The 27,433-nt window shown below is 39.2% G+C and overlaps 1 protein-coding gene across 1 annotated transcript; it reads right to left on the reverse strand.

Moving 5' to 3' along the window:
- On the reverse strand, positions 1-27,433 carry atg14 (autophagy related 14). Its single transcript, XM_032547337.1, has 11 exons — positions 26,939-27,433; positions 22,618-22,680; positions 22,477-22,519; positions 20,731-20,812; positions 20,418-20,655; positions 18,441-18,667; positions 9,883-10,000; positions 9,406-9,496; positions 6,729-6,814; positions 6,294-6,468; positions 1-497 (listed from the first exon to the last, which is right to left on the reverse strand). The coding sequence occupies exons 1-11, from the start codon at positions 27,211-27,213 to the stop codon at positions 375-377; spliced, it is 1,521 nt and encodes a 506-aa protein (XP_032403228.1). The 5' UTR covers positions 27,214-27,433; the 3' UTR covers positions 1-374.

Raw genomic sequence — 27,433 nt, forward strand, 5'->3', positions numbered from 1 at the left:
TGAACTCCAGGAAAAGTATTTTATTGAAGAAAAAAATGATGGTGATTGTTCACATGCCAAACAAATTGTTTTGAGAGTCCAGTCTGTGCATATAGCACATACACTAACAAAGAACAACCATCATACCTCACATTCATAACAAATAGAACTGAAGCATTTGAAAATATTAGTGTACAAGTTTTCGATAGCAGCTCCAACTGTCAACTCTGATCTTTCTAAAGTTGCAGTTTTTAAATTATGCAAGATCTTTCTGTTTTGTTAACAACCAACGACAAAGAAACTGAGATAAAAACAATCTAAAGTTGGTTTTTGCTGATGTTAGACCTCCTGGTCTGATTTGATCACAGCCCAGATTATCCCTTGGTGAGGTTGAATCAACGCTGGCCTGTGTAAGCACGAAACCAGGAAGTGACCGAGGCAGCAGCAGATGAAATCATTCCTCCAGAATTAGCCGATGGCTGGGAAACCTGCAGAGTACTCTGGGAAAGATCCATTGACTGCAGAAGTAAAGGGAGAAAAGTTTGTCAACCAAGGTCCCACAGGGGTTCAAACATAACTCATTACTCTGCTTATTCTTTTTATACACTTCAAATCTTTTAAATCTTTAATTTTACTTGACTTTTTTCTTCTTTTTTTCCCACATAACCACAAACAAAGTATTTTTTTGGGGGGGGTATAGGGTGTTCATGCCTTTTGAGCAACAAAAGGCAGTGCATATCTCCACTTGAGGATTATGGTGGAGGCACAATCCTGGAAGAAAACATGGTAGCTGCTGCTAAAGCTAGTTAAACCTTTATTTCACCAGGCAAAGAACAATTTATTATTTGCAGCGTTAGACATTCTATTCTAACACAAAGAGCTGTGATTCTCTGTCTTTGTGGGATGAACCAATATGCAGAAGACAGCAGGCAAAGTCTCTGTCAGATCCTCAGAATGCAGCTTGAACCACGTTTCCAGATGTTGTCAAACAGTCATTTTTATAAGAATGTAAAAGTGCCATGTTAGAAGCTTCAACGCACAGGGTGACACGATCAGTCGGATGGATGAAAAGTCTGACATCATGCTGCAATGAAACACATTATTAAGGTGTTTTTTTTTCCTTTAAGAATTCTTTTATGCACTAGTTGTTTTTATGTGACAGTAATTCAACAGGAAGGGGGTAGAGAGAATGGGGTAAGGGGCAGAGAAACATGGGGTAAAGGAACCGAAGACAGGAGCCGAACTTAAAGAAGGACTACAGCCTCTATCTGCAGGGCGGCTGCTCTAACCAGTGCACCATGTAATGCGCCTATTCCGGTAGCCTTTTTTGGACTTTGCAGTACCCATTTGGTAAATTACTGACCTTTTTATACAATTCGAACCATCTGACTCACCTAGTTCATCTTTCATTTTGTAAGAAAAATTTGTTATGCGTGATTGCGACTAGTCCCCTTGTAAAAAGTCATTGCAGATAAAGAGTAATCTACTAGTTGACACAACCCCTAATATATATACAGTATACATATATATATATATATATATATATGTATACTGTATATATATATATACATATCCTTTTACTATAGTAGATTTAAACCTGTGTTTTAGTGACATAGAACAACATGAGGCTAAATCCTTCTCTCAACACTGGCTTTTGACATTAGCATGTCAGTGTGGATAAATGGCAAATTCCAATTTCTTGCCGTTTAAATACAGTTGACTCTAAATTACACATGCATCATCCAGTTTCCACCAAACTGGATATAAATTATCCGTATTAACCTCTAAACAGGCCAATAGGATTATATCTAAATAAAATAATCTTTGCAATCTAGTGCACAATAAATATGCACCAGATTTTTTGTGCATCAAGTGAGCACTATGAGACACATTGATGTGGTAGTTTTATAACATCACTTAGGCCCATCCACTCAGAGAAGAAACTGAACATTATTGGTGACTTTTGCAGCGTCTCCCTGTATATGATATAGGATTGAAACCATATCCACTAAGTCTTAAAAGTCACACAGGATGTTAGAAAACCTACAGAAAGCACCCACCAGTACTTCAGCAGAAAACAGTGACTCCTCTCTAGAAGGTTGGATTTCGGCTAAACCAGTGGTGCCCCAAGTCGGTCCTGGAGGTCCGGCATCCTGCATGCTTTAGTCTCTCCCTTAGTCTCTCCAGGTTTAACGCACCTGGATCCAATGATGGCTCATTAGAAGCCTAAGAAGAACACCGACCTGCTGAAAAGGTTGTTACTACCACCAATACCACCAAGGAGAGAACTAAAACATGCAGGATGCCGGCCCTCCAGGACCAACTTTGGGCACCACTGGGCCAAACGTTTAATTTTTCCAGCTGGACTCGAACTGAGACGGACTGAAGGTGATTTGGAAGATTCTGCAAATGCGCCCCCTGGTGGACGCATGTGGGAATGGCATGAGTTTTCAATGCTGCTTGCAACTTTAGCTATGTATTGTGTTTTTAACCACAATGCGCAGGAAAAAAACAACTGAAAGTGTGCAATACTGCCACCATCTGGTCTGGAGTGTGAACTGGAGCTAATGCGTTCACTAACAGATCTTACATCATACATCTGAAAATGGATTGGGTAAAGACAGCTTCCGTGTTTTAGTTAAACAACTGAAAACAGCAGATCATATTCTGAGAGATGTAAAACTGAAGATAGCTGCTGCATTTAGTGTTAAGGACAAGAGACATATTTTGAGTCATTTTTGTATTATAAACCAACACTGAGGCAAATACGGCAGGCAAGAAAATTCTCTAACTAGTCCTATGTCAGGTCTATAAGGTTATTAGCGGGAAATAACGGAGGAATCAACGATAAAGCCCAAGAGGAAAAATGAGCGACACAAAGTCTGGATTTTGTGAGTGTGAACGCTGTGGGACGCACTTTGCATGTACAAAATGGGTGAGTAATGACTTGAATAATACCAGCTTGTGAAAATCTGCCTTCAGGAAAATGCTTAGAAATAAACAATAGTATGAAACGGTGTTTAGATTCCAATATAGCAGTTAGCCTAGACTGTTTTCATGCTGCCATAGAGCTACCGGTGGAATCTACACGCATAAAATCCAGCATAAGTAGCTTCACTTATTGATCTGGAAATGATTAGATGTTTAGCGTTATTTTAATTTAACTGAGTTGTGTTTATTTGACACTTAGCTGTCAGCTGTGAGTCATTAGCATGGAGCTATCAGTAAGTATGTTATGACAAAAACTGGGATGTTTACTACCGGTTACCTTCCTGGTGACTAACGTGGTTCCCGTCCATCAGTTTCATTCAACGGGACGTGAGCTGAGCTGCAGTCCATGATCCATTTCTTGCGTTATTCCAGACTCCTTTTTGGTTTTGGAAATGTAATAAATTGTATTCCACCCTCTGTATGTTCTGGGTGACGGATTGCATATTACCCACTGACAACTGGGACCTTGATTTTCTATTATTTTCCTCAAAATCTCTCTGACCCCAGCGTGTTTTCTATGATAGATGCTGTCAATATTGTCGGAGAACTGTACTTGGAACGCTAATTGGTCAGTTGGTGACAAATGCCCTGAAATGATTGGGGGAGGATCGCTCATCAATTAGTGGGGCCCTCTTGCTGCCAAGAACCTCAGCACCACTAACAGCATTTCAACTTGGATTTAGTCAATTCTGGGAGAGATGGCCTAATTTAATTGGCCAACATTTAAAGCAATCAGTGATAATTGCAGTTTACTGAGATGTATTTGTGAACAAGCAGAGCTCAAACTCAAAGATTAAACTCAACATCAGACTGTAGCCGTGGTAAAAAAAAAAAATCTAACTATGAAGATTGTTTTTTGAACGTTTACAAAGTAAATTTGCCAGCTCCTTAAAATCTTAAATTTAAATGTTAAACAATTTAAAATCTTTTAATTTATCTATGCTGAAACTATTAAATCAACTTTAGCAGCATTGAAATTCTCAATAAACAAATGTTAAGCATTTGCATATGTGGTCTGTGTTGAAATGTTAGCATTTACAGGAGCCCTAAAGGCCTGTGGAGCCTGAAGCAGCTACTTAGTTTATTTGGATTTAACAGAAGTGCAAATACTTGATATTTATTTTAATTGTATTTTTTTATTTGTTGTCTTTAAAACTATAATTGTGGGTTTATATAGCATTTCACTGGCAATATCTTCACGTAACATAATTACCCAGTAATATTTTTAAATTTACTGTCAACATCTTTTAATACAAAAACACGATGGGCCGCTGGTGGACCAACTCAACCACCGGGCTTAGCAAGTTTTCTGGGAGAAAACCCTTTATCATGTACAATTTTCTTTCTACTTCTCGATTGTATGCCACTTTGTGTTGGTCTGTCACATTAAATTTCATTAGGGCTGAAATGATTCCTCGAGTGATTCGAGTACCTCGATTCTTAAAATTTCTCGAGGAAATTTTATCTGCCTCGAAGCTTCGTTAATTTATATTCTATTATTTAGCGCACCGTGTTCCGGCCGGGTTATCACTTGCGTTGCGCGGAGCTCTCACTTCCGCCTGAGTTGTTGACGAAAGCTAAGTGTTAGCAGCATAACGTCCAGTTTTCAAGTTCAGCCTGGGAGGATTTTATTGTTTGATGATAATGTCTGGATCTTTGTCGTTTTTCGGGGGACCAATAAACATCTTTAAAATGACTGGCGCGATGCCTGGAGTACGGCAGTCTTTTCTCCTCCTTGAGCTGCTGCCTGGTGGCGGTTCAGAGCGAACAGCGGGGAAGAACGCTGCAGGTGTATTTATACAGGTGAGCGGATAGACTGTACACTGTGGGCGGCTGCGAATTAGAAGATTAACGTAAGTGTAGCTTTACAGACAAACCGGAAAATTTATTTCATATCATCCCGGTCGCCACTAATGGGTGGCGATGCACATCGTGACGTTACATAGCTGGTAGATGTGTTTCTGTGTGTGACAAATGCAGGTGTCAAATCCCGTCGTTATTATTGCTGAACATGAGAGCTATAAATGTCTGGGCAAGGTGAGAGTTCATCTATTAAACTGACTTAAGATGAATACATAAACCAAAAGCTGGAGTATAGACATTTTTTTATAAGCTTATTTGTGAGCCTGCCTCTTTATTATTAAATTGAATATAATTTCAGATTTTTGTATAACTTTTCTTCAGGTTAATTTAGAAAGTGAGCTATTTTTGTTACAAGTTAATTTTCTAAACTACAGAAAAGTTGTTTTTAGGGAAGCTCAAATGTGAAAAATTCAACTGATGTTGATATGTGATAGTAATACTGCTGTTATGTTAGATTTACCACTGTTCTATTTGATCTTTTTTTATCTGATTACGCAATTAATCGTAAGAATAATCGACAGATTACTCGATTACTAAAATATTCGTTTACAACAGCCCTAGATTCCATTGAAATGTGTTTATGTTTGTCTTTATAATGTGATAAAATATGTAAACGTTCAAGGGATACTAATACTTTTGCAAGCCACTGTAGGTGTTCTGTTTTACTTCCTGGTGTTAAGATATGTTCAGAAATTCAACATTTCTTTTTGTGCACAAGATGAGGACATTTTTTATGTCCTGTAACTCTACCAATTTCTATTAATGACATGATGGAAAATTCTACTTTTTGCACAACAATAAAAAAGTTGATGACAGTTTATGTTTTTGAGAAAATGGGATACCAAAAAACAGGAAGACCTAGAAACACTAAAAGCTACAAGTGTTTAATAAAATGTGACATCAAACAGGTCAATCTTCACCACTTCCTCTATGAGCTACTATTGCCATCTGAAGAACTGCACCCTTCTTAACCAAAAGCAACCAATCACAGCCAGGAGGAGGTTCTTAGTACTGTCAATCAATGCTGCTTAACTTGCTAATAGCAGAGAAACATCTTACCTTTACAGGAAAACTGTCACTGGTAGCTATGGTAACTAGTCTGAGCACTCATGACAGGAAGAAGCTGTCGTGGGAGGGGGAGTTGGTGATGAGCAGCGCCACATGAGATTGTGATTGAAAGCGCTAAGACCCTCCTCTTGGATCTGATTGGTTGATTCTAGGTAACACTGGCAGAAGTTTATCAACATATGATCTTTACCATACAATCATGACGTAATAACAGTTTCAACAAATATGTAAAAAAATGTTTTATTAAAGTTGCATACTGCAGTTTTCATTTAAGTTTTTTTGTGTGTGTAAGAAATCTAAGTGGAGTAAAAATATTTCTGTGTTAACTGGAGTATTAGTCATAACAGATAGCTCTTTGCTGGCTTCAAGAGCAGTTAAACAAGTGTTCTAACCTGAGAGGGAATGTCACAGAATCGTGGACTGGGTACTGTCTCCCAGTCTGTGCCCAGGTCCGTCTCCTCATCTGTCACTGATTCATCTCCACTTTCCTCAGTCAACCCCGATGCTTCTGGCTCAACAAACTCTATGGACTCCTCCAGGTCAGAGCTCACTTCGAATGAACCAGTCCTGCAGCAAAACACATAAAACCTCAAACCTTACTGACCTTACCATGGCGCTGAACCATGTTGTCTGAATGGACAGTCTACAAATGTAAATCTCAGATAAAGACAGTGTGGCTTTGTTTCAGACAGGTGTTCCCACAGTGCACTGAATACAAAAAACAAAGAGCTGGTCTTTCATTACCACAACCCTGAGAAAACCCAAAGACAAAGACGAACTTCAAACCTTTAAAGCAAACACTGACAGGCCGACATTAGTGAACTCACCTGCCCAGGTTATTGTTGTCAAGGGAAACCAGAAACATGATGTTCCTGAGAGTGTGATGAGGATGAAGCTTTTCACTGTTGACATGCTAAACACAAAGGAAGGCCAGAAGTTATAATCAGCTGTAGAAAATTATAAGCTGCAGTCACAAGCCCTAGAAATATGATGCACCTTTTCTCATTCCCTTTCTACATATTTTTCAAATGTACATTTTACTAGACTCAACCCTAGACAAGACAAGCTTTTTATAAGCACTTTTAAAACAGCAAAATTGACCAAGATGCTGAAAAGACATTATATAAAAACATTTACATAAAAAAAGGAAAACACATAAAAGATGTTAACACAACTTGACAAATAAATTGACCTCTCATGCTGGGTCAAAAATCAATGAAAAAAGATGGGCTTTTAAAGCAGATTTAAAAATAGACATTGATGAGGCCTGCCTAATGTGAGCTAGCATTACATTCCAAATCCTTGGAGCTGCCACATATCTTAGAAAAGTCTTATCAATCCTTGAGCAATTTACCAGCAGTACATAAAACTTAAAAGTAACTAACACATGGAAATTAAAGGAAAAATCAAGTACAGATCCAAAACAAATCAAACATTATAAAAATAAATTGGCTATGCATTTTAGATATTTACATAAGTCAAATATTAAACTAAAGCCTGTTAGCAATGATGGATGGCTGGGTTGGTAAATAGCCTGTAGTTTATAGCGCTTAAAGTCCAGAGGACCACAATTAATCACCCACACATTCACACACAGACAGTGACAAGCTACTGGATTGTAGCCACCATAGACATAATAAAGAATAGACTGATAGGTATGTTCTCAACCTACATAAAAAGAATCACAGACAACATTTATTAGTTTTCAACCAAGCTTTTGCAAAAGGAGAAATCACAGCGAGCTGCTTCTACAAGCTGCCCACCACGAGTTCTGAAAACCCTCAGTTAGAGATTGTCTTTTATTTTCACACAAGGGAGAGACAAAGAGAAAACATAGGTTTTGTCTCTGCACACAGAGACAAAACCTGAGAAAGTACTGGTCATCCAGTACTTTCTCATGGGAGCGATTTCTCACAAGGGCAGGGGGAACATTCTGTTTGTTAGAGATAATCATGCTATACAGACATTCTGTAAATGTGGGTCAAAAAGCTTCAACATAGCATTGATTCATACACAGTAAACCTAAAACCTAAAAATGAAAAGCAAGCTAGTAATGTAAACTACTAATATAAGAGTGATATATGTAAAACTACTAATGTAAGAGTGATAACAACACATAATAATTCTAACAGACTCCCTATTGGCTGTTCGGGCACAGGAAATATGGTGGCCATCTTGGAGCAATTGCCCCTCCTACTTGGCTAAACCAAAACAGCAGAAGAAGCCTAGGCACTGCCAGATATTTCTGTTCAAATCAACAAACTATTGATGTCAAGGATTGGGGCATAACTTTTTACAAGTAACATCAACATATTATTGTCTATATTTTGTGAATAGAATATTACTATGCTGTACTTATGTCCACCGGCGAAATGCTGTATGAGAGGAAATACTATTTATGGAGTTGTTTTTGTGAAAGGATTCTTGGCACCTCTTTGGGTCAAACTGACCTGACACTCTCCCTTTCCTTGCGTGCGAAGCGCAAAGTTGGACCAAATATGACTTGGGAAGTTTGCTGTTTGGACAGATAAGAACAACAATTTGTGATGATTTGGATTATTCGGCAATTCTGAAATGGAGCAGATGTTGAGGTCAAGAGGTCCCGAATATTTTCAAGGAAGTCCAACACACACTCAGTCTAAGGGCTGCCAGAATCCTTACGTAAACCAAGGACAGTATTGCTATTGGTCGAAACTTTCCAACTCACATCAGTAAAGATGAGAGTGTATAAAAGAGGGTGATAAGAATACGGGGAGATTTTTGGTTTTTGTACCGATGAAGCTGTAAGACGAATCCATGGAAGAGTGTAATAAATCTCCTAGCCCGTCTTGACCAGCAGGAAGAACTACGTCTCTGTGCGTTATTTCTTTACCTATATGCTGTATTTATGAGTTAGCCACCTTTCAATTCTCCAACAATGCTACATAATATTAGCTATGATGTTTGGTATAATACCAGGGTTCAGCCCCCACTATGAAGCTAACCAAGAGTTCATAAATCTTAAAAGCTTTAATTATTCCCTAACACTAATTTAGATTACCTGACACAAGAGCCTACCTTAGAAAGAAAACATTATACATATTATTATAAATATATTATAATATACTGTATGTCTGCATTCTAATCAGGGCTTGTTAATCCTGCTTTCTGAACGGACAGAAAACAAAGCAAACAGAACATGTATTATGCCATGTTGGTTATTTTGTTTTTTGGTTTATTTCATTTCTAAAACCAGTTTTAGTGATGTAATGAAGTGATGTGTGAATCACTTCAAAAATAGTGGCAGCATTGCTGCAGCTAAATGTAGGTCCTAAATAAACTAAACTAAACCAACAAACCATGACAACAACCAACATCTGCATAAATAATAATAATTGCAACAAAAGTTACACATTACAAGTTAGCACAAGATGTATTTATTGGTGGCTACAGTCCAACAAAGAGGACATATGAAGAACTCCTATGGTGGTTATCAAATAACACTTCCAGTGTATTGGGGCTGACCTGTGAGAAGCAGAGGTGGAGGATGTTGGTGTTGAGCTTGTTCAGGGATCTGGTGAAGCGATGCCGATTGAGATTCTCTCCGCAGAACTCGCTGAAGAAACAAGTTAATCACCAGTATTATGGAGAGCCATTTCAGCCAAAATTAAATAAATAGGTAAATAAATAAGTAATTGGCCACTTTATTCCGATTTATATTGATTTATTTATGCATTTATTTATTATTTCATCTAAATGAATAAGGAAAATGGAAAAAGTCTAAACAAATAAGGAAATGGAAATAGAAATAAATGCAGAAATACATAAAATAATAAATAAATAATTACATAAATAGGAATAAAGAAGCCAATTACTTATTTCTTTATTTACATATTTATTTAGTTAATTTTAGCTGAAATGGCTCTCCATACAGTACACCCTCAAGCCATCATATTAAACTGCACGGTGCAAGGCTGGAGCAATCACAAAATCCGGCTCTACCTGTTGCAGAGCCTCTTGGGCAGGTTGACATCCAGGATGTGGGACAGAATGGTGACCAGCTGGGTGGCGTAGCACAGTGCAGCACTGATGGTGTGAGCTGGGTTAATGTGGTCGAGCTCTGCAGGAAGATACATGAATGTTTAATTGAAATATTCCGTCTCCTCAGAGATGTAAACCATTTCAAGGAAACACAATGACTTTCCATGTCCAATTTGGTGACTGTTTCAAATTTGAAGTTTAAATATTTGAGACTTCTTATGACTGTAAAATTTATTTAAGCTATAATTCATTTCATTCGAGAACAAAATACACAGGACTGTCTAAATTCTGACCTTTGACAGAAGTTTTATTTTTACAAGCCACTCCAAACATTTTCTATATTAACACCAAACATACCAGGAGCTGGGACTTTTTTTTTTTTTTTTGGAGGTTCAATTTTAAAGTACACAATTCTGAATAAAATACAAGTGCATTTTTTCCATTCACTGAGTCTTCCAGTAATATGCTTGAATACTGCTTTCTTCTTTAATGTGTACCGTCCTACAGTGTGGCATTAAGAATTGTTTGGCATTACAGCTTTCTCTACATTTCTCCACGCAACATGTATATTAAACCTATGAGCGTGCTTGTTTATACAAGGTTTCTATTAGGGCTGCATCTAACAATTACACTATCAACATAGTGGGATGTTTTCAAATACTAAATTAGTTGATGACTACTTGAATAATCAATTTAATTGTGTTAGCCCCAGTTTCTACATAAAAATGTTCAGCAGAAGGTGTTAGGAGCCACAGACCTACTCCCTGAACCTGAGGCAGTCACGGGAGAGATTGGAGCCATAGACATCCAAAAGTCCCCCGGAGTGCTGGGCCCCTGGGAGGGCCACAGTGGAAACATCTGCTGCCACTCCAAGAGATGATTTGTTATTTGTTTTGATGATGATGTCTTTTGATGACTAAAACATGACGAGATTTGTGAGTTTTCATAGACGAAAATGTTAGTGGATGGTGTGTCAGACAAGATGGCACCTGTGTGTGAGGCTTGCCATTTCTCGCTGCCAAGTGTGTGTATGCCACTTTTGTTTATTATCATTAATGTCGGTTCACTACTTATGTATGATTACTAAACACTGCAGGATCTTCGCCTCTCTGTCAAAGATTTGGTGAAAACTGATCAGGATCATTGTGTGAACGTCTCAGCTGTTCCGCTTCTCTGGTTGGATACTTGCTCACCTTTGTAGCAGCCTTGCTCCACTTCCTCAGCGTAAACGCTGGCGCTGCCGGAGTAAACGTAGTGGCCAACTGGTAAAATCTAGGGCTTTCTGCAAGATTTCCTGAAGCTTCTCTAAGAAATGGAGCGGTACCTGGTCTCTTTTCTGCACCCACCTTCACTGGACCCCACTAATAGTCGGCTGGTATATGTCGTTGGTTCGGATGATGCTATCCGCCTCCGTAGCCCCCGCTGCCCACCTGAGTGAAATTGGTCCCCCAATCTTTTTCAAATCTAATGAAACTGGTGTCAAATGTTTGTGCTGGTTTTTGCAGCAAAAACCTGCACACATTTACAAAAGAATAATTTGGTGTCAATCAACTGGACTACATTTGTGCTGGTTTGTTCAGAAAAAATGTTTGTGCAGCTATCATTTTAAAGATAACAAAAACATTTCCAGGGGTCATTGTAGGTCAAACAGACCCCCACATTTACGAAATAAAAAAAGAAATTGGAGTCAATCAACTCTACTACGTTTGTGTTGCTTTTGCTTTGAACATATTACTGAAAATTTAAAGTCAAGAAGTTTCATTTATTCCACTATAACCAACTCATTACCAGAATTGTATATAAACCACTTATTTCTCTTGATTATGTCACATTATAATACATAGAACTGAATATTCAACAACATTTTATGATAAGATTGATTTGTTTAATGAACTCTACATTCAACCTTTAATTTTTGTTTCACCTACTGCTCAAAGTTGCCTTTCTGTGTGCATGAAATGTTATTCGTGGTGTCAACCATGTTGAAAAACCTTAATCCTGCATCTTAGTAAGTTCAGAGCAACACATGGTTCATTTAGTTTACTGTGAAAGATTGTTAAACATAAACCCGAATTGAACAACATGAACTTTGTTGTTCAACAACAACAAAAAACCGATGTTAACATTTAATATTTAAAATAAACTATGCGTTCAACTGGAGAAAAAGTTTAAAATGTTGGTTACCAAAATACAAAGCTACCAGAACATTGAAGGCAAGTTTCCTGTGAAAAAATATATTGAACTGCCTTAGCCTCTCAAATTTAATACAATAATTCAAATAACAGCTTCATCAACTAACTCACCAAATAAAAATCAACTTTCAGGAAATCTGGCCACATTCCTTTGTGTAGAACACAATGTGACAGCATATGCTGGTGTTTTCTGATGGTGTTGTCATTTCCTTTCTGAGGTCATTGTACATTTTCCAGGTCTGTGAATTTGGTAATAAATCCAGTCGCATGCTTTCCCATTTATTGAAAAATCAAGATAAGAGTCGTTTAATTAATATGACAAGAATGCAGAACAAGAACGTCACATACGACCCAATAATTATTAACAGCACTTTCTGGGATTTTTATACATCTCTATACACGGACGTGGCTGACCCGGAAGATATCTCCTCTTATCTGAGCAGTATATCTCTACCTTCTGTCACGAGAGAGGATCGCGCCTTCTTAGATTCTGCTATCACTCTGGAGGAAGTTTGGGCTGCAATTAAATCTATGCCAAACAAAAATGTCCCAGACCCCATGGGTTTCCATTGGAATTTTTTAAGTCATTTTGGCCAGAGATTCAACCAATATTCATGCCCGCTGTTAATGATATTTTGAGTAATGGCATCCCCCCTCGTGGAGACACGCCTCCATCAGTCTGCTTTTAAAAGAAGGTAAGTTCCCTGGATTGTTCCTCCTTTAGATGTATTAGTCTGCTTAACGCTGATTTTAGAATTGTGGCAAAAGTATTGGCCCAAAGATTGGAAAACATCTTCCCTAAAATAATAAACCCAGATCAGGTAGGATTTATAAAAATGGCACAGACAATATATGACGCGTTTTAATGTTGTTCAATATCTTAATATTCACAAAGAGCCAGCACTAATTGTTTCCCTAGATGCAGAGAAGGCTATTAACCGAGTTGAATGGTTGTTTCTTTTACAGGTGTTACATAAATTTGGTCTGGGACCAAATTTCATCAATTTGGTTAAAAGCTTTTATTCAGACCCAACAGCCTAGGTTAACACAAATGGCTTGATGTCTGAGCTATTCAAGAGTCATAGGGTTTGTAGGCAGAGGTGCTCCCTTTCGCCCTTATCGTTTACATTGTTTATTGAACCTCCGGCCAATATTATTAGGACTAATCTGGATGCATCTGGAATCAATATAGGCAGTAGAAACCATATAATTTCACTACTTGCAGATGCCGTACATTAGTATATGTGCAATCCTGAGAAATAAATTCCAGCAATCCTGGAATCTATGGCTACGTTCAGTGTTTTGTCAGGATACAAAATCAACATAGGAAAGTCCGTCACCACCCCTTTTACCATCCCCCCCAGAAAGGTTCATGCAATCTCCCTTTCAAATGTCTATGAGAGACTTCAAATATCTGGGTAGTTTTGTTACACCTGATTTGAATAACTTGAAACTAATTACTCACCTTTAATTCAGAAGATTAAAAATGATTTAATAAAATGGGCTCCCCTGCCAACCTCTTTATTAGGGAGAATTAACACCATAAAAATGAATATTCTTCTGTGACTGAACTATTTATATCAAAATCTTCCCTGCTATCTATCCTCTGCAAACTTCAAATCAATAAATTCTTATTTATCTTGCTTTGTCTGGAACAACAAACACCCAAGAGTCAAGTTTTCCATATTAACTAAGCCAAAGCATGTTGTAGTTTATCTTTACCTTCTCTGCAGCTTTATTATTGGTCAGCACAACTTAAAATCATATCAAATTGATTTATGAATAGAAGGAACTCTTTATGGTTAGATCTGGAATTTCAGTCTCGTCTCCCAAGCTAACTTAATTCCCTTTTCTTTATAAGTGGCATAGACCAAATAGTTCTTCTCAGAAGTAACTTCATTGTTTGAAGTACTTTGCTGGCTTGATGAGATGTGAAGAAATACAGTGCCTTGCAAAAGTATTTGGCCCCCTTGAATTTTTCAACTTTTTGCCGCTTTTCAGGCTTCAAACATAAAACTGTAAGATTTTTATTATTTTGTGAAGAATCAACAACAAGTGGGACATAATTGTGAGATGTAACAAAATTTATTGGATATTTTAAACTTTTTTAACAAATAAAACCCTGCAAAGTGGGGCGTGCAATATTATTCAACTCCTTTGCATTAATATTTTGTAGCGCCACCTTTTGTCACGATTACAGCTGCAAGTCGCTTGGTTTTGTCTCTATTAGACAAAACCAAGAACTTCGAGAGACTGAAGTTCTTGAGCATTCTTCATTGCAAACCAGCTGGAGCTCAGTGAGGTTGGACGAAGAGCGCTTGTGAACAGCAGTTTTCAGCTCTTTCCACAGATTCTCGATTGGATTCTGGTCTGGACTTTGACTTGGCCATTCTAACACCTGAATACATTTATTTGTGAACCATTTCATTGTAGATTTTGTTTTATGTTGGAAGATAAATCTCCGTCCCAGTCTCAGGTCTTTTGCAGACTCCAACAGGTTTTCTTCCAGAATGGTTCTGTATTCGGCTCCATTTATCTTCCCATCAATTTTAACCAGCTTCCCTGTCCCTGCTGAAGAAAAGCAGGCCCAAGCCATGATGCTGCCACCACCATGTTTGACAGTGGGGATGGTGTGTTCAGGGTGGTGAGCTGTGTTGCTTTTACGCCAAACATATCATTTGCATTGTGGCCAAAATGTTTGATTTTGGTTTCATCTGACCAGAGCTCCTTCTTCCATGTTTGGTGCATCTCCCAGGTGGCTTGTGGCAAACTTTAAATGAGACTTTTTATGGATATCTTTGAGAAATGTCTTTCTTCTTGCAACTCTTCCATAAAGGCTAGATTTGTGCAGTGTACCACAGCTGTAGATCTCTGTAGATCTAGAGTGATCATGGGCCTCTTGGCTGCATCTCTGATCTTTCTTCTCCTTGTTCCAGATGAAATTGATTCTACACAGGTGGGTTCTAATTATCCTCATCAGTCATTTAGGACAACACTGGATCATTCAGAGATCCTCACTGAACTTCTGGAGTGAGTTTGCTGCACTGAAAAGTAAAGGAGCCGAATAATATTGCACACCCCACTTCACAGGTTTTTATTTGTTAAAAAAGTTTAAAATATTCAATAAATTTCATTCCACCTCAAAATTGTGTCCCACTTCTTGTTGATTCTTCACAAAATAATAATTTTTTTTAGATCTTTATGTTTGAAGCCTGAAAAGCGGCATAAGGTTGAAAAGTTCAAGGGGGCCGAATACTTTTGCAAGGCACTGTATCTAAATATCTCCTCCACCTTCTGTTCGTTGTCGCAGTTAACTTTGAACACAGATTTACCTTCACAGATTAGAAGCATTGGTTTGTCTGAATGGTCATCTAAGGGACTGTCAATTATTATGAACATACTGGACTCTGACTCTGTTCAACCCTTTGAACAAGTTAGAGCTAATTTCAATATTTCTAACAGAGATTTCTATAAATTCCTACAGATCCGTACTTTTGTGAGTTCTCTCACAAAATGTCTGAGTTAGAAAATATAATTGTCATGGCAAAGTCTCCTATAGGACTTATCTTTAAAATACATACAGTACAGACTAAAAGTTTGGACACACCTTCTAATTCAATGGATTTTATTTATTTTCATGATTATTTATAAGGCAAGAAATCCCACTTATTAACCTGACAGGGCACACCTATGAAGTGAAAACCATTTCAGGTGACTACCTCTTGAAGCTCATCAAGAAAATGCAGAGTGTGTGCAAAGCAGTAATCACGGCAAAAGGTTGCTACTTTGAAGAAGCTAGAATATAAGGGGTATTTTTAGTTGTTTTACACTTTTTTGTTTAGTGCATATTTCCACATGTGTTATTCATAGTTTTGATGCCTTCAGTGTGAATCTACAATGTCAATAGTCATGAAAATAAAGGAAACTCATTGAATTAAAAGGTGTGTCCAAACTTTTGGTCTGTACTGTAGTTTGTTATCTGGTTCTGATTCCTTAAGTTATGATGCTATGAAACTGGTGTGGGAGCATGACCTAGGGCTGACGTTCAATCCAGCAGATTGGGGAGAGATCTCTTTCCCAACTGCACCTCGGTTTCTATACATGAGCAGAACTTTAAATTCTTCTACCAAACTTATTATACACCTGTTCACCTTCAGAAGATGTTCCCTGATGCTTCAGATTTTTGTCATAAATGCAAAATACATAGGGGCACATTTATTCATTTATTTTGGTCTTGCAATTGTATTCACATTTTCTAGAAAGTGGTTCATCTGATGATACAAGGGATCGTTTGTTAAACAGTCCCTACTAACCCCCTCCTTCTGTCTTTTTAATCATGCTCCAGACATTCTACTTAATGCAGATACAAAATCTTTACAGATACTAAATTTCTGGCCAAGAAATGTATACTACTGAGATGGTCAGCACCACAGGCCCTGCAGTTGATATGTGGATATCACAAATTTCTGCTATTATCTCAGTTGAAAAACTGACTCACAATCTTCATCAAACATCAGACAAATTCTGGAGGATCTGGAACCCATTGCAATCTTTCTTACATAGACTGTGATATCAACTGGAGATGAGGACTGACCACTCTACCCTTTTTTGTTACATTCAATGTGTCACTCACTCTGCTGCCCTTTGACAGTTTGGGGACTTTCTACTTTGAACCATACCCGGGAATGTCTGTATTTTGTGTATTAAGGCTGTATGTATGTTTTCATGTAGACACTGCAGTGCTCCTTGTTGATTTGGGGTGGGTTGTTTTTGTTTGCTTTTGTTGATGTTTATATAAAGTTCTGAAAATCAATAAAAAAATGTTTCCAGGCATCATCAGCGATCAACCACCCCCCCACATTTACAAAATCAAATAAAATCTTCCTGAGGAAGAAACTAGATGGACTGATGAAGAGGCAGCTGGTTCTAATGAAGGACTGCAATTCTATTTATTGAGCCACATTGTTCAGGAAGCAACAATGACTCCAACATTTCTGGGGAGTAAGGACATCTGTTGCCTCCAAATCACAAAATGGTAATAACAGACCTATGCATATAATAATTATTCCTCTTTAATTAAAAATAATCCAGTTACTTAAGTAACTTGTTCAAGTTCTGGTGTGTCCCAACATGTGAATGTTCTGGGCAGGTCATGAAACTAGAATAGTGTAAAATTTCACATGTCGCTGTTTGGTTTCCACCAGACTGTGCACTGTCACGTCTCTCTAAAGCTTGCTGTGAAAAAAAAAAAAATACCAATCACTTTTAGATGAAAACACTCGGGTTTATTTCTATATTGTGCACAATACACAGAGCTTAAAGATAATAATGTAGCAGCTCCGAACGAAAGCTCTGCCAGGCACAGTCAACACATGGGTTTTATTTCAAGGATATCTCTTACAATACACTACATCCGGCTGCGCGCCGCTCCGCTACAGTGCATCTGCCGCAGTAAATACCCACACCCTATTATCAATGACAGCACTTACACTGCGTCTGCACGGCTGAGCATGGCATTGCAGTGTGCCGCCCTTCAGTAGGGTGGAGCAAAATTAGAAACAATTCTATTTTTACCAACGCCAGAGCAAGTGCCAAATCATTCTTGGAAGATAACACTGCTCTAACAGGAAGCTGCACGAGCTCAACATCCGTATTTTCTAAATAATTCATCAAGACAGACTACATTTGCACTAAATAGTTCCTATGTTTATGAAAATATGGGTATATTTATATATGGTGTCAGCGTGTATGAGTTATGGCTCATGCCATGCATATGTGGAGTTCATTCTGAAACAAATTAAGTTTCACTCTCAAGTCACAGCAGGAGCACCAGTCAAGGCGGAGAGAGCAGTGGGCGGCAAATATTAAATTTGGAAGTTGAGAACTTTTGTATTTTATATGACACCATTCATTATTTTTTATCACTGGCTTTATTGTGTGATCTCTCATTTCCCGAACATGCGTCTTGCAGAACCTCTCTGCGGTTCACAGCGGAGTGGAGCTCAGAAGGTCTGTAACCCCCCAGAAATCATAGTTACTCATTTGATAAAATTAACTCAACAGGTTTTTTGCAGTATTATATAAAACCTAAAAAAAACAAAAAAACATAAGTTTATGTTCCTGCAGCTACTATATTTAGGAAAGTATTCAGTCTCAAAGTATTAAAAGAAAAATTTTCCTTCTGTTTCTGTTGTTCAGATTAAAAATGTCTGAACAAAATATAAATAGAACAAAAGCTATTACATACTTTTTTATGGAAGTCAGCCAATAATGATCGATGGTTGATCAATCGGAACATCATCCTATTTTTTAAGCCAGCCTCCTTACCTGGGCCAGAGCTGGTGCTCTTCTCTTCCACCCAGCTGTAGTAGGCGGAGCAGTCTCCGTTGCTTGGCAAAACAACCGGTGTCCCTGTGATGCTGATGCTGGTCTCTCCATTCTGGTCGTCCCAGATCCAGCGTCCAGACAGGTAAGTGGTTCTCCGGGCTTCTGCCAGCTCGGTCACTGTGCTAGAGGTTAGAGCGAGGCCGACCTCTGTGACATCAGACAGGTCTCTGCGACACAAATAAAATGAAATAATTTAATTTCAAATGTATGCAATTGCTATTTTTCCCTCCAGATGTCAGATTTGTGCTCCAATGCTTTTATCATATGCTGTATGTAGTGTTGCTATGTTAGGTATAGTTTTAAGTGCGGCAGCGTATACAGATGTATGACCACCAAAGTAAAAATAAACCTGCAAACCAGTGACCATAAAAAGAAAACATATCAACCCAAAGAAATATGAAGTGAAGCTTTGGATCAGGGGAGCAATTACATACTTTCTGAGGAGTATGTGAACACATCATCAACGCCCCCCTCTCACAGTCCCACTACTACATGCAGCTCTCCCTTATTCATGCACTAATAAAATACTGTAATTCTTTTATGGACTTTTATTTTGTGTTACATATTACAGCAGGTGATCATCTCAATCACAAACAAAATAAAAGTTTAATAAGGTAAAAATATGTAACAGTAGTGGCCCTCGGTGTTCAACAAAATTTCTGTAGTGGAAATATGAAATCTGAACAACTTGCACAGTATGCACCCACTTGCATACAGGTTAGAAGGTACAAATATTTTAAAGACAAAAACCAGGAGAAAACTATAGACGAAAAAAAATTAAGTATAACCAAAAAGAACAAGGGATGGAATAAAAGTTTCGAGAGCCAAGAACTGAAGAAGGGAAGGAAGAAATGATGGAAGAAACAAAGGACAGAATAAAACAGCAGTAACGGCGTCAGGACTGGTGCTTCTGAGTCCAGGGCCGAGGCTGAATGTTTAGACTCTCAAGAAATATTTCAGGAACATTGCTCTTTGTACGTCACAAAAATGCAAAAATAATTAGGGCGTGCCGTGGTGGCGTAGGGGACAGCGCAACCCATGTTTGGAGGCCTTGAGTCCTCGACGCGGCCGTCGCAGGTTCGACTCCTGGACCCAGCGATATTTGCCACAGGTCTTCCCCCTTTCCTGTCAGCCTACTTTCATATAAGGGACACTAGAGCCCACAAAAGACCCCCTGGAGGGGTAAAAAAAAAAAAATTATTCAACCAAATCTACTTCTTGGTATTAAACTAATAAATGTCATAATAAACAAAAACTTATTATATGCAGCCATACATTAGTTAGGTAGTGACTTGAATTAATCAGCTTATATTTGACAATAGTTGCAGGGTTTTCCACAGAAAACTTGCTAAGCCTGGTGGTAAGGGTGCTAGGGCAATCACCACCATGATTTTGTGTTAAAAATGTTAAGTTACAAAAATTCAGAGGTAGACGAGCTGACATAATTTGGAAAAACACCCTCATACAGTTCAGTGACTCAACAATAAACCTAGCTTAATCCATCTTTACTGTAACTGGTCAATAAAGAACCCTATTTAACATTAACAAACAATACTTAGCCTGGTGGGGAGGAAAGTAAAGCCTTGTCAGGCTTATGATACACTGGGGGAAACCCTGAAGTGGGTGGATAGATAAAGACATGGACAAACACTCTTGGAATAGATAAAGTCTGAAAAGATTTATCTGTACTTCATTTTTCTTTTGATGTACTTGTTCAGAGATGGAAAAAACCTAGAGGCACTTTAAAAGACACTATATGCAAGAAATTGTGGTCTTTTTGTGTGTATACTTTAAAAAACAGGAAATAAAAGAGAAAAGTCCCTGTGAACTGTGTGAAACGATTGAATGGAGTCTTACTGAAGCAGCAGAACATGCAAGATGATGCCAGTTGCTGTCTGCTGTGCTATATTTGCCAACCTGCTGCTTTGCTTCTCCTCTTGCATATGGAAAATGTGCGTGATGAGCTCCTGGATGTGGTCTCGTCTGAGAGCTGCCAGTTGACTGAGTTTGTTGTGTTGTTCTCGGCTGCGCTTCTCCAACAGCTCCACCAGACGGCGGTTGTGGCGATCAATTTTGTCCCTCTTTTCCTGATGCCTTCCAGCACGCCGCTGCAGCCTCTGAGTTTCCTCTTGAGAGCGCAGAAGGAGCTCACGATCTGAAACAGAAGACGGAAAATAAGGAGATGCAAATAATTTAATCAGAATATTCAGACAAAGAACCCAACACTCACAGCTCTTCACCTCTTCATTACCCCAGGCAACCGCCTCCTTTAGTTGGTCTCTCTTTTTCTTAAAGAGCATGATCTTCCATTTCTGAAAGAAAAAAAAATCATATGCACACATATACATACAGTATATATATATACATATATACACACACACATATATATACACACATACATACATATATAAACATACACACGTGCGCACATGCCCACAGACACATGTGTGCACCCCCATACACACATGCCCACACATTCATATGTTGTCCTAAATGACTGATGATCATAAATAGAATCCACCTGTGTGTAATCAAGTCCCCGTATAAATGCACCTGCTCTGTGATCGTCTCGGGGTTTAAAGCGCAGAGAGCATCATGAAGACCAAGGAACACACCAGGCAGGTCCCAGATACTGTTGTGGAGAAGTTTAAAGCTGGATTTGATACAAAGACAGTTCAGCTGTTAATCACCAAGGCTGAAATTGGCACTTGGGAGACAGCGGCTCCCCAGAACAACGGACTAGTGCAACAGGGCGTAAAAAGGAACAGTCAAAAGAAAACATTGTGCCCGAAAACAGAAGAGGGGGAAGCGGGCAGTGCGATGGCCCAGCTTAAGGCTAGGAAGCCACCTATTCCGACTCCGTTTCTGGCCAATGTCCGGTCACTGGATAACAAAGCGGATTTGTTACATCTGAGGCTGAGAGTTTCTGCAGAGATGAAGAATTGTGCCAATCTTTGCCTAAGGGAAACCTGGCTTAACAGCAACATGACAGACTCAGCCTTCCAGATGAACGGTCTTCAGTTATTCAGAGCGGACCGCAACCAATGGTCAGGAAAAACACGGGGAGGAGGATTCTGTATGTACGTGAATGAAGGTTGGTGTACGAACTATGGACTGGTTAAAAACTGCTGCTCTGAGGTGATAGAACTCATGAGAGCGAAATGTCGGCCATACTCTCTGCCTTGGCAGTTTACTGCCGTGTTCCTCACCATTGTTTACATCCCTCCGCGTGCTAACGGCAACGAAGCATCAAAGGAGCTACATGACACCATTATCTCACTGCAAATGAAGCACCTAGAGTTGTTTTACGTGGTTGTGGGGGACTTTAACCACGTGAAACTGATGGACACTGCCCAGTTTTTACCACCATATCACCTTCCCCACACACGGAGACAATACTCTGGACTGTGTGTACACTAACATTCACGGTGGGTACAGAGCTCTTCCTCGCCCCCGTCTTGGCCTCTCTGACCACATCTCCATCCTGCTGGCACCAGCATATCGTCCACTGATGGGATGGATTAGACCAACGAAGAAGACAGTCACTGTGTGACCCAGGGATGCAGCCTGTGTGCTCCAGGACTGTTTTCAGTGCACAGATTGGCAGGTCTTCAGAGCTACTTATGAGGGAGAGGTGGAACTGGAGGAATACACCTCCTCTGTCAGCCTCCAAGTGTGCTGATGATGTCATCACCACCAGGACTGTAACTTGTTACCCGAACCAGAAAACCTGGCTGAGTGCTGAGGTGAGAGCTTCTGACAGTCAGGGACGCTTCGTTCAGGGCAGGCAAGGAATCCACACTCCGAGAAGTGAAGAAAGAATTGGTTGAAGGGATTGTGAGGGCCAAAGCCGCATACGCCCAGAAAAATCTTAAGTTTTCTTTAATATCATCCTGTCTCATTCTTGCGACCTCAATATCTCATTTCTTCTTACTTTGCGCTGTTACACCCCTAATCGTAACAAATATGAACTCACCATCTCATCAGCCTGTAGCCGCTTGCCCATCACACGTAGGACACTGAGAAGTAAAAATTTTCAAAATTCATTATTAATGGTTAAAAGTGACATCAATCACAAACTGAACATGCATTTGTAACTTGTTCCATTATGTTTTACCTCTGCTGCAGTCTTTCCTTCTCTTCCTCAAGCTTCTGTAGCCTTCCCCATTTCTCAGAGTATCTATAGAGACAAGTACAATCATCAAGAGCTCCTGTCCAACACCAGTTTGACATATACATATATACACATGTATATACAGATACATATGTATATGTATTTATTTTTATATATATATATATACTGTATATACAGTATATATATATATATATATATACACTGCTCAAAAAAATAAAGGGAACACTCAAATAACACATCCTAGATCTGAATGAAAGAAATATTCTCATTGAATACTTTGTTCTGTACAAAGTTGAATGTGCTGACAACAAAATCACACAAAAATCATCAATGGAAATCAAATTTATTAACCAATGGAGGCCTGGATTTGGAGCCACACACAAAATTAAAGTGAAATAACACTACACGCTGATCCAACTTTAATGTAATGTCCTTAAAACAAGTCAAAATGAGGCTCAGTATTGTGTGTGGCCTCCACGTGCCTGTATGACCTCCCTACAACGCCTGGGCATGCTCCTGATGAGGTGGCGGATGGTCTCCTGAGGGATCTCCTCCCAGACCTGGACTAAAGCATCCGCCAACTCCTGGACAGTCTGTGGTGCAACGTGACGTTGGTGGATGGAGCGAGACATGATGTCCCAGATGTGCTCAATCGGATTCAGGTCTGGGGAACGGGCTGGCCAGTCCATAGCTTCAATGCCTTCATCTTGCAGGAACTGCTGACACACTCCAGAAGGAGAGTTTATCAAAAACTGTATGCTTAAAGTTTGTGACGCAGTGTGCCCAGACAAAAGACAACTATTCTCAAACGTGAGCTTGAGCAGAAACACCGTTGCTGAACGTGTAGACCAGCTTTCCACCAATATAAAAGAACAACTTGTGAGAAAGGGAAAAGATTTCATCGCATATTCTCTTGCTGTGGATGAAAGCACGGACACATCTGACATTGCCCAGCTGTCAATTTTCGTTCGTGGAGTAGACTCCAGCCTGAGCATAACAGAAGAGTTTTTGGCATTACGTCCTATGCATGGCACAACTACAGGACAGGATCTGTATGAAGAGGTATCCAGATGTGTAAATGAGATGGGGCTGCCTTGGGAAAAACCTGTGGGATTAACCACAGACGGAGCACTCGCAATGTGTGGGCACAGGAGTGGATTGGTGGCAAGGATGCGTGAGAGGATGCAGGAGGAAAACGTCAAGGATGACCTGACAGCTTATCACTGCATCATACACCAAGTGTCGTTGTGTGGTAAAGCCTTGAAAATGGAACATGTAATGAGCACCATAACGCGAGCAGTTAACATCATCAGAGCCAAAGGTTTAAATCACTGCCAGTTCAAGGCATTTCTGGGTGAGTTAGATACAGAGTATGGTGACTTACCGTATCACACAGAGGTGCAATGGTTAAGCCAGGGAAAGGTGCTGCAAAGATGTTTCGAGCTGCGTGAGGAGATCTGTCCGTTCATGGAAAGCAAGGGGAAAGTCACAACAGAGCACAGAGATGAAACTTTCCTGTGCAAAATGGCGTTTCTCTGTGACGTCACGAGCCATATGAATGTGATGAATCTGCAGCTGCAGGAACGGGGACGTATCATCTCTGATATGTACAGTACAGTCAAGGCCTTTAAAACCAAGCTGAGTCTGTGGGAGACGCAGATGAGGAAAGAAAACTTAAGCCACTTTTCCACTGCCAGACCATGAAAGAGAAGCTCTTTACCGCTGTGTTCCTGAGTGCAGTTTGCTGATAAAGTCAACATATTTGCCGCCGACTTGCTGACTTTGAAGTCCAAAAAAGCAGGTTTGAACTGTTCAGCAATCCTTTTGCAGTTGGTGTAGAAAGCGCACCACCAAATATACAAATGGAGTTGATTGAGCTCCAGCGCAATGACACACTGAAGGAAAAACATGAGAGTGGGTGCTGCTGAGTTCGCACGTTTCATCACCGACCCAATTGCGCATCCAAGCTGTTCGGACGCTCTCTATATTTGGCAGCACATACCTGTGTGAACAACTTTTCTCTTTAATGAAGCTAATCAAAACATCACATCATTATCTTACTGATAATCACTTTCACTCAATCCTGAGCATTTCCTCAGCTCAGAGCCTAACACCGAACATTGATGAACTTGTGCAAAAGATGAGACACCACCAAGTATCAGGCTCAGTCTCAGACAAGTGAGCATCACAGAGCAGCAACGTATTTTTACATTTGTTTGTACAAGACGTGATTTTTCTTCTATTGTTTTGTCTGTGTGCCATAGATTTTTGTATTTTATTTTATTATATTTTATTTATTCATATTTATTTTTCAGTTGAATGGACTCAGGGAAAATTGCAGATAAGAGCCATGAGAAAGAATACAACTGATTTGATTTATTAATTTTTTTATTTTACTATTTGAAAGCAGTGATCGGTAGGATCATAGAGCAGCACAATAATGCATTTTTAGTTTATAATGCATGCACTTTTACAGGTCCTTCTCAAAATATCAGCATATTGTGATCAAATTCATTATTTTCCATAATGTAATGATAAAAATTGAACATTCATATATTTTAGATTCATTGCACACTAACTGAAATATTTCAGGTCTTTTATTGTCTTAATACGGATGATTTTGGCATACAGCTCATGAAAACCCAAAATTCCTATCTCACAAAATTAGCATATCATGAAAAAGGTCTCTAAATGAGCTATGAACCTAATCATCTGACGCAACGAATTAACTCTAAACACCTGCAAAAGATTGCTGAGGCCTTTAAAACTCCCAGCCTGGTTCATCACTCAAAACCCCAATCATGGGTAAGACTGCCGACCTGACTGCTGTCCAGAAGGCCATCATTGACACCCTCAAGCAAGAGGGTATGACACAAAGATATTTCTGAACGAATAGGCTGTTCCCAGAGTGTTGTATCAAGGCACCTCAGTAGGAAGTCTGTGGGAAGGAAAAAGTATGGCAGAAAACACTGCACAACATCATTATCATTACATTATGGAAAATAATGAACTTTATCACAATATCCTAATATTTTGAGAAGGACCTGTATTTATGTATTTATCTTGATATTAAGAAAAATATTTTGTTTTTAAAAACTATTTAATTTTTTGCTGTTTGCCTGTTGAAAATGTTTTCCCTTGAGGTTACTGACAGAGCCATAACAAAATATTGCTTTATTCTTTTAATGTACAGAACATGCGATTTTTCTTTGAAGGAAGTTCGTTTTTGTCTGTTTGCCTGTTGAAAAATGGTTTCACTTGAAATTACTGACAGATCCATAAGAAAATATGGCTTTATTCATTTAATTATTAAATAATATACACTGTGTTAGGTCTTGGTTCAATAGGCTATGTGCAATCATTTCAATGTGTTTTAATAAACATTGAAATAGTTTCGGCCCTCGGCTTGTAGCAAATTTGTTTTTTTGGCCCTCGGTGTATTTGACTTTGACGTCTCTGGGTTACACCAACAACATTAGCGCTCTGAGGACAACCAACCTGGGGCATAAAAATAATATAGCTCACCTTACATATGAATGCTTGTCTTTCTAAGTAACTGTCCAATAAAATATCTGAAAATACAATTTAAACGATGCAATCGTTACCTGTTAGAAAGTGGCGATGCAAACTCTGGCATTGTTAGTTTTCACACCGCCTGTTTTTACCTGTAGATTGTCGATCCACTTTTCTCCTCTTTTTTCGGTAAGTTTGTTAAAATTAACTCCCTTGTGACCAACTACCTTTGAAACACGAGAATAATGTTTATCTTTCTCTCTATTAAAACGGTTGGAACAACCATATGACTCAGACTTTAGACATTTTGATGCTGAATCAAAAGAAATAAATGGGATGCATTTACTTCTTGCTCTCCATCTGCATTGGGTGACGTCTTCTGAAACCCAGCAATTGAGTTACACTACTGTTACTTGCCATACTTGTTTGTGTTTACTTTGACTAAATAAAGTTGTTTTTTTTTTAATTGCTGATTGCCCCTAAGCTAACCATAATGTATGTCACATACAAGAAGCAATGATCTTTGCAGTAAACCACTGTCCGAGTGTCGAATACCCAACTTAAAACTAACTTAACTGGGGACTGATAAATATTAAAATTATCATAGCTTTATAGTCATAGATTAATCAAAAAACAAATACTGAAATGGAAGTGGTTCTTCAAGTAACCCCTATAGGCTCTTCTGTAAAGCTCTTCTTCGCCTGCCAGTTTCTGCTCCTCGGGGAGGGATGGGGGAGTTGCACAGAAAAACACAAGTATAGCAGATTTTAGTCCTCACTGATACCTTTACCTTTCACTATTCCTCCCGTCGAAGAATACGAAGTCTCCGGCCTGAATGCACCGGGCACAAGTAAGCCTACGGCGGGAGGTGGTGCACAGGGGACAGCGTTCCACCGCCACGTACAGACCCTCAGCTTCGTCAACCGACTCCACCATCACACTACCCGGGGAAGAGACAACAGAGTGGAGCTGCTGACGAAGAAAAGGCAGCTTTGTCTCCGCAGCTGAGAGTGAGGAAGAAGTCGGGCCGACCAGTGGGAGATCTACTGGGGACGCCATAGACATGTAAGCTAGGCTAAACTATAGTAAGCTGCTAAACTATCACAGCTACAGAACTCGTAGCTCGCCGTGGGTCACTCCCTTGTTCCTTTTACATTCTACCTCTCTACGATTATCTAGGTCACTTTTTCAAAAGACCTCGGGAACTCTGAAATGAACGTGGGGCCACAGAGCGAGTTTGGGGTTTTGTTTGTTTCTAAAGCATTTCCTGCTTCTTCTTCTTTAG

Source organism: Xiphophorus hellerii, chromosome 19, assembly GCF_003331165.1.
Source record: "Xiphophorus hellerii strain 12219 chromosome 19, Xiphophorus_hellerii-4.1, whole genome shotgun sequence".
NCBI classification, from domain to species: Eukaryota; Metazoa; Chordata; class Actinopteri; order Cyprinodontiformes; family Poeciliidae; genus Xiphophorus; species Xiphophorus hellerii.

What these genes read in the sequence shown, in the direction of transcription:
- atg14 (XM_032547337.1), bottom strand. Translation starts at nt 27,213, where the DNA reads ATGTCTATGGCGTCCCCAGTAGATCTCCCACTGGTCGGCCCGACTTCT. An exon ending in GAGGAGAAGCAAAGCAGCAG is followed by an intron (nt 18,668 to 20,417) that starts GTTGGCAAATAT and finishes TTTGTGTCGCAG; the next exon opens with AGACCTGTCTGATGTCACAG. An exon ending in CCCAAGAGGCTCTGCAACAG is followed by an intron (nt 9,497 to 9,882) that starts GTAGAGCCGGAT and finishes TTGTTTCTTCAG; the next exon opens with CGAGTTCTGCGGAGAGAATC.